The sequence below is a fragment of the Polistes canadensis genome, unplaced genomic scaffold, assembly GCF_001313835.1.
Source record: "Polistes canadensis isolate GaletaPanama2010 unplaced genomic scaffold, ASM131383v1 scaffold_1, whole genome shotgun sequence".
Lineage (NCBI taxonomy): Eukaryota > Metazoa > Arthropoda > Insecta > Hymenoptera > Vespidae > Polistes > Polistes canadensis.
The window spans coordinates 1,703,278-1,710,941 of NW_014569548.1; the positions used below are offsets into that span (position 1 = coordinate 1,703,278).

A 7,664-nucleotide genomic window follows, 5' to 3' on the forward strand; every position below is an offset into this window, starting at 1 on the left:
TACGGCATCTGGCGGCGCTCAATGATACTACATTCGCAAATAAGCGATATGAATACAACATGAATTCCTTTTAAAATATAGGTTTTTAAACGTAAAAATTTAATATTTCAAATATGACAATAATCGTATATTTATTGCTATCGATGTTTTACACCGTTGTAAAAAGTGTATACAAATTGTTATCTTAATTAATTAAAGAGTAGAGATATAAATGTAAAATCAAATGAATAATCCTTATCACGAATAGTTATGCAGGACGCAAAGATAAATGGAATTTAATAACTATATTAAACTACTAGATACCTATAAAACTTTGATCTTTGAATAGATAATCACTTTGACGCCATGACGAAACAACATTTTCGATCCGTATGCAATATAGGAACGTAAGAGACGATGATTGTACTTTCGCTCCATTATCTAATGGTATTCTATTCAGCTCTCTTGAATACTTCATTTCGAATCGTAATAACGTGTAGCAAATGCATCGAATACATTATATTTTAACTAAATAAATGTTTGCAAGATCCATTTCGCGTCAATCTTGTAAGTGATCCTGTAAATCTCAAATGGCGACTTTCTTTATAAAAACAAATGCAATAATACAGCGTTTAACATCAATATCCTTTGATGTTCACACTTTTCAGTTCACAATTTCCTCCTCGGAATGTCTTTAAATCAGACATATTAATACTAAAAGTTTGTTTTAAATGTACACTGTTATTTAAAGATGATATTCTTAGTAACGATTAGATAACGTTTAAATACAGTGGAACGATTTGTAAAATATTTTATCCTCGCGGTTTGATGACAAATATATAAAGTTCAGTGCCGTGAAATTGTTTAAATATTCTTATAAATATTTTTGTAGCATTATATTCGTACTAGTTACGCATTTTTCTGGCAAATATTTCTTACTCCGGTAAGTTTATTTAACATGATATGCCAATTTCCAAAGTAACTGATACGATACAGCCAGATAAAAAGTTTTATCACTTTTTCCGATTTCGCACATGCCACAGCCGATACGTAATCATTCAATCGCTATAATTCTTTTTGACTTCTTTTCGCTTTGTCCTCAATTTAATCTTATTCCAAGTCGAACCTATTGCTTTAAGATAGCATACGTACGAGCTTTTTATTTTACTTTACATTTGTGTTTGACTTCCCCACACTCTTGAAATCCCAGTTCTCGTGAGTCTTTTGCCGATTGTTTGTACAATAAATCCTATTCTCTGCAACGTGTCGTGATCCAAGATTTTTCTTCCATCAAAAATATATGCTGGCTTCATCATGCTTGCATAAATTTTTTTGTAATCAAGTTCCTGAATTATGAACAAAATTGATAATATCAATTGTAAAACGTAAAATATTGCTCCTATCTTAAAATTGTATGGATTTGTATGCACTTGTTGTACTCATCTCTCATAAATTCGTCTCACAATAAAAGAAATATTGTACTCACCATGAATTCGTCCCATTCCGTGCACAAGACGATAGCGTGAGTATCCTTGGTAGCAGTATAAGCGTCCTTGTAAATACTAATACGATCTTTAACTCGCTTCGGATTAGCCGTTACACTTGGATGCGTCAAATCTTCTATAATCTGCATTTCTTCTACCTAAAAGAATTAAATAAGAACTTTTCCATTTCATACGTAAAATAACTACACGTTTTAAGGAAAGCATATAAAAAGAATTTTTTTATTTAATTTCACGCTTTGCAAAGTAACATATATATAAAAAGAGAAATTAACCTTGGGATCGTAGATATGTAAGACAGCACCTTCATCGAGTAGAGTCTTAGCAACGTGAATAGCAGGTGACTCACGAGTATCACCGGTATTTTTTTTGAAGGCAAAACCTAATATGGTGATCCGTTTATCCGTGACAGTATTAAATAACGACTCAATCACTTTTGCAGAAAATCGTGACTTCTGGTACTCGTTCATATCTATTACTTGTTGCCAATAAGCTGCAACTTCTGGCAAATTGAGGCATTCACAAATATATACCAAATTTAGAATATCCTTTTGAAAACACGATCCACCAAAGCCGACCGATGCATGAAGAAATTTGGAGCCTATCCTAGAATCAAGACCAACAGCTCGTGCTACCTCTGACACGTCGGCACCAGTGGCCTCGCACACCGCTGACAGAGAATTTATACTCGATATACGTTGTGCCAAAAAAGCGTTGGCTGCCTAAAACCGTAAACGATCGTACAGTTCCAAATTATTTCGAAAACATAGGCTAGATCTTTTCGCACAACCATATATAATTTAAGATATGATTATAATTATTATTTGAACTACAAAATAAACCTCTTATGTACTTAGTTCTATTCAATAGAAACTCTGTATTGTATTACATGAGAAAGACGTAATAACCACTTTCTTTGCATACCGAATAAATGGCATTAACATAATGACACAAACGTACCAGCTTTGATAATTCCGAGCTCCAAGTATTAGTAGTTAAAATATTTTTTCTTGGTATCCAATGCTCGTAGACTTTACACAATTCCTCTATAGCTGCTTGTCCTTCGGGTGAATCTTCACCGCCGATTAATACACGATCGGCATTTACCAAATCTTCGATAGCAGTTCCTTCTGCTAAAAATTCTGGATTCGATAAAATCTAAAATAATTTTCAATACGATGTGTAATCGTTCAAAAAAAAGTGAAAAAGAAAAAAGATAAAAGTACTTATTATAGAATAAAATACATATTTACATTACCTGATATGAAACGCCTGGCTTGTGATTAGCACGAAGGATATTCATGATACTTTCGGCTGCTCGTACAGGAACCGTACTTTTTTCAACAACAATTTTATCGCTAGTCGCAATCTCTGCGATCATTCTAGCGGCATTCTCGACGTATTTCAAATCTGCTGCTCTTCCTTTTCCATTACCGAACATTTTTGTCGGTGTATTCACCGAAATAAAGATTAAATCGGCTTCCATAATAGCGCTTTCGATATCAGTGGAAAAAAATAAATTTTTACCGCGACATTTACGCACGACGTCATCCAATCCTGGTTCATAAATTGGTAATTTATCAGAATTCCATTGAGTTATTCGTTCTTTGCTCTTGTCGACAACGGTTACTCGTATTTCAGGACACTTCAAAGCGATCACACTGCACGTTGGCCCACCAACGTATCCAGCGCCTATTCCACAAATTTTTTTTATCGTCATCTTCCTTTGATATTCTTATCTTATCGCCGTCTTCCTATAAAATATTTTTTATATTAAATTTTTACCTATATATGATATTGTTATAGTATTGACTTCGACATTAAATATTTGATGATACAGAATACAAGCATTGCATTAATCAAAATAATTCTGTAAGGTATATACACTCATTATCAAATTTATCGAAATTAATCTTCATCGTACATTATTCTTTACAAATAAATTTTCAATTTTTAATACACAATTTTGATTCTTTCGATAAGAACAAACAATCTTTTTTTTATCGACGCTTCTATCGGATATATCCATCTCCAAAATCTTTAAGCAATTTATCTCAATGATAGAGAGAGAGAGAGAGAAAGAGAGAGAGAGAGAGAGAGAGAGAGAGAGAGAGAGAGAGAGATTGGAGATAACGAGAAAAATGATTGCTATGCAGAAGGTGTAGAATAAATCAACGCTTGATCCTTTTTCAACTTGATGGCGTAAAAACATTTTCCATTTGAACATGGATACCATATTATCTACATCATATCGAGTTGAAAAAGAACACAAGTGTAAAAATATCGAAAATCAAAAAATATTTTACCCAAGTTCGAAAATTACAATAATGCTGCGATAATTGATATCCCGTAGCTAATTATTACTCCAGGATAGAATTAAATCTGCCGTTGAAGAGCTACTCCCAGCTGATCACATGAATCTAGCTTCCATTATATTACAATTTAGTTGGCAAAACTAAGAATTACTCATTACGAGATTATTTGATAGACGATCAACTAATTTCTTTTGAATCTTCTTATTACTGACGTTCCTGTCGACACTGTCTTTATTGTTTCACTGGTAATGTTACTAAATCCTCTTCTCCCCACTACTTACCGTGAGACAGGAACACGTTTGGAATATACAGTCATATAAAAAATGCGCATACGCAGCTTACAACGTTGTCACATTCACTAAACTACATTCCTTTCTATTAAAATGACAACCTCGCAAGTATGTTTCTATTCCTTCTTGCTATGTTTTCTCTCTATATATTTTATACCTCATGCAACTTTACAATACTTTTTTAACCATTAACTGGCATAACTATTGACCAAAAAGTTCGTTTTGGACAATACTATAATACATTTGAACTTTAATAATACATGCACATGAAATGCATGGATTCGTATATCACATGATTTAAGTATATACAACGTGTGAATCATGTATTAAATAATAATCAGTGAAAAAATTATATATACTTATTCTTCATCAATTTAAAAATTCTATTCTATATTAAATCCAAATGTACAAAAGTTACAATTTTTTACGTGAGTTTATATTCTTTTTATAAGAATACATAGAAGGGACTGGAAAAGTTACATAACATCATTTATTCGAGATTATCGTCTAAGTCATTAACTTTAATTGATTATATATAATAAAGGAAATGTTATAATTTACAAATTTAGAATGTTCAATCAAAATTAATTTCATTTTTTTTCAATTTATACCGTATCTAATGAAATAAATAAATGTATGTATAAATACATTTCCATATAAATGCATACATCATGTTTTCATTAGAATTATTAAAAAATCAAAGTATAAAAACAAATATAATATAATAACAAGAAACACTTTCTCCGGTGTATCTCAATTCCTTCGATATTTATAGAAAAAATTTTTACGTTTCGTTTGACACGTTCTTACCGAAAATTTTTGAAAGTAAAAGATGCGTACCCGATCAGAAGCACGTACACTGACCCTGCCTTAATTACATTGACACAATTTATATTAATTTGAAGTATTTTAAGAAAAATGAATTACAGAAATATATTTTCGGGACGTTCATGAAAATTGATGTAAACAAATTATCTTCGTATATAATAAAATTAATTGAAATATTTTTTGATTTATCAAAAGATCTCACGTATTACATTCACTAACAATCAGAGGAAGTATATAAATTGCATGAAGTTCCCGCCGTTTTCTTTACTTCTACGCGACTCAACGACGAAGTAACAGCAGCACCTTGAGCAACAGTAGCAGTAATACTATCAAATAGTACTAGTAAAAAAATCACTGCCTATACATTTGTCTAAGAAGATATAAAACTTAAAGTATAGATTTAATTGAATTTTAAACTGTAAAGATTGGTTTTGTTAAAGTAACATTTGTTGTTATTTTCTTCACATAATTTAATATTTTAGTGAAGATTGTTTAGTCAACTGGATTTTATATTCGGTCCCAGATACACTTAAGGTAAGAAGCAATATTTATAATATGTCATTTGGTAAAATAATGAATCAAATCTTATAACCTTATTCTAAGGACATGTGAACAGAAAAAATGATTAAAAACTCAATTAAACATATTATATGGTGATGCAAGAATAGATTAAATTACATTAGTTAGCTTTTTTTATTTATACGTTAAAAAAATACATTTATTAACTTCAATAATATTGTTTTTAATATATTATTTCTGTTTATATAATTCATTATAGAGAATGTACATATGATATCTATCTATCTATCTATCTATCTATATATATATATATATATGTATATAGACATTTATAGATTCATTGGTACGTCCATTCTCGTGATCCTGAACCTTGCGTGCGCACACATACTTACTAATTCAAGATCAATGAAAATTTGTAGTCTTGTTATATATTAAAACATTAAATGAGATTAACCTGAATGAAAATATTTTTTTTCAAATTATTTCTAATTTTCGATTGCATCTATTATTATATGTTTTACAAATCATATATTTTCTCTTTATAAGATTTATAAAATACATGTAATTATGGCGTAATATGTATAGATAAAAGTAGATTCATTAGTGTATCAAACTCTACACAGGGCCGTTAGGAGGTATGTGGCACCCCAAAATCAGTTTGACTAAAAATATTTTAATTTTTAATTTTTATTAATATAATACGATTCTTTAGAGGAACTATTCGTATCAACAACGTTTCGACTTTTTAATCTTCTTTAATACTATTACTTTTTCTTAGAACGTTAGTGCTAAAAAAACCATTACGATGGTACCTCTTGTTACTTACAATTAGCTTAGAGCTGGCCTTGACTCTTCATAATTAAATGACGTTTTTTTAGATTTGATTGATGACAGTTGAGATAGATAATATATCGTTTGGTATTATATATTGCATTTAGTACATTGTCATTGTTTTAACATATTTTTTAAGATTAATAGTTAATTATGTGAACAGCTAATAGATGCAAAATAAATTGATGTGTACAAAGTTACATTTATGAATTTGATCTTGTTTATAGAGTTGGGACTAATTTATATATTCAAAATGGATCGAAAAGAAGAATCAGCATCACGCGAAGAAAGCATAACTGATAGAATGACTCAGCACGCAAAAAAAAATCCTTTTTTGATGGCTGGTATGCATAATCTATTAAGTAACAGATAACTATTTTAAAACGCACATTGCAGTGAATCTTTTAAACATTTTTGTATCGAAAATATATTTTTAATTGCTTATATTCTTTTGTTTAAGGTTTTGCAAGTTTAATAGCAGCTTGTGTAATAGGTGCTTATAAATTCAAACATCGAGGAAATATGCCAGTATCTCTCTACCTCTTGCAATTTCGAGTTCTGGCACAAGGTTCAGTAATTGGTTGCATAAGTGCTGGAATGCTTTATCATATGGTCAATGAACATGTTTTACACAAAGGGAAAAAAGAATGATGAAAATTATTTATGTAGAATATTTATTTGTAACATTAGTTGCTAATATATTGTACTAAAAACTTCTACAGACGAGTTGTTCACAGAAGCAATTAACTCCAGTTTTATAAATTTTACAAAGTTTATTATCAACGCTTTTAACTTAACTTTTTTTATGTAAATTAAATTTCTTTAATAATTTTTGGCGTAACATCACTTAATGAGAACAATTTTTATGACTATTAAATAATAAATGAAACGACAGTGTGTAATACTCTATCAATTTTCTCGACTTTTTGTTCTATGGAGTTAATTAATTTAACAAATGAATGGCTCAGATATTTTTTTATCTATTACAATTAATCTGAAATACATGAAGCAAAAAAAGCTAAATGTGATATTCATATACTATTATTGTTAGAATTTGAATACTTTTGGCTGGCTCCAATAACTATAAAATAATATAAATTATACTTTATTTTGCTACAGATATAAGTATTTTACGCAACAAAAAGATCTTTTTGAATCAAATATTTGATTTAGAAAGATCATTAAAGTAATAGTACTCGTATATTATATACCTTATGTACCTCAAGTAAACATAGCCCTATTATGATAATTGAGTTTGAAAACAACGTAATTCATAGTAATTTAAAGTTAACAAAAAAAAATGTAGCATTAATAAACTATTTGATGTTATATTAGCAAATAAAACAATTTAATTTTTACGAAAATTGATTTAACCTTTAAATAAATGTATAAATATTAAA

The 7,664-nt window shown here is 29.5% G+C and overlaps 2 protein-coding genes across 4 annotated transcripts; one reads left to right on the forward strand and one right to left on the reverse strand.

Annotated features, from left to right (window-relative positions):
* Positions 1 to 112: 112 nt before the first annotated feature.
* On the reverse strand, positions 113 to 4,099 carry LOC106793884 (UDP-glucose 6-dehydrogenase). Of its 2 annotated transcripts, none has more exons than XM_014761163.1 (6): positions 3,788 to 4,099; positions 2,740 to 3,235; positions 2,442 to 2,639; positions 1,757 to 2,203; positions 1,466 to 1,621; positions 113 to 1,325 (listed from the first exon to the last, which is right to left on the reverse strand). In XM_014761163.1, exons 2-6 carry the CDS (start codon positions 3,199 to 3,201, stop codon positions 1,149 to 1,151), a joined length of 1,440 nt encoding a protein of 479 aa, XP_014616649.1. In that variant the 5' UTR covers positions 3,202 to 3,235; positions 3,788 to 4,099; the 3' UTR covers positions 113 to 1,148. The 2 variants fall into 2 exon arrangements, with proteins under 2 accessions (XP_014616649.1, XP_014616656.1); XM_014761170.1 differs by having other exon boundaries at positions 2,740 to 3,231; positions 3,788 to 4,095.
* A 1,065-nt stretch (positions 4,100 to 5,164) lies between these two features.
* On the forward strand, positions 5,165 to 7,603 carry LOC106793899. Of its 2 annotated transcripts, none has more exons than XM_014761183.1 (3): positions 5,165 to 5,448; positions 6,492 to 6,608; positions 6,725 to 7,603. In XM_014761183.1, exons 2-3 carry the CDS (start codon positions 6,518 to 6,520, stop codon positions 6,913 to 6,915), a joined length of 282 nt encoding a protein of 93 aa, XP_014616669.1. In that variant the 5' UTR covers positions 5,165 to 5,448; positions 6,492 to 6,517; the 3' UTR covers positions 6,916 to 7,603. The 2 variants fall into 2 exon arrangements, with proteins under 2 accessions (XP_014616669.1, XP_014616677.1); XM_014761191.1 differs by lacking the exon at positions 5,165 to 5,448 and adding an exon at positions 5,796 to 6,068.
* The last annotated feature ends 61 nt before the right edge of the window (positions 7,604 to 7,664 follow it).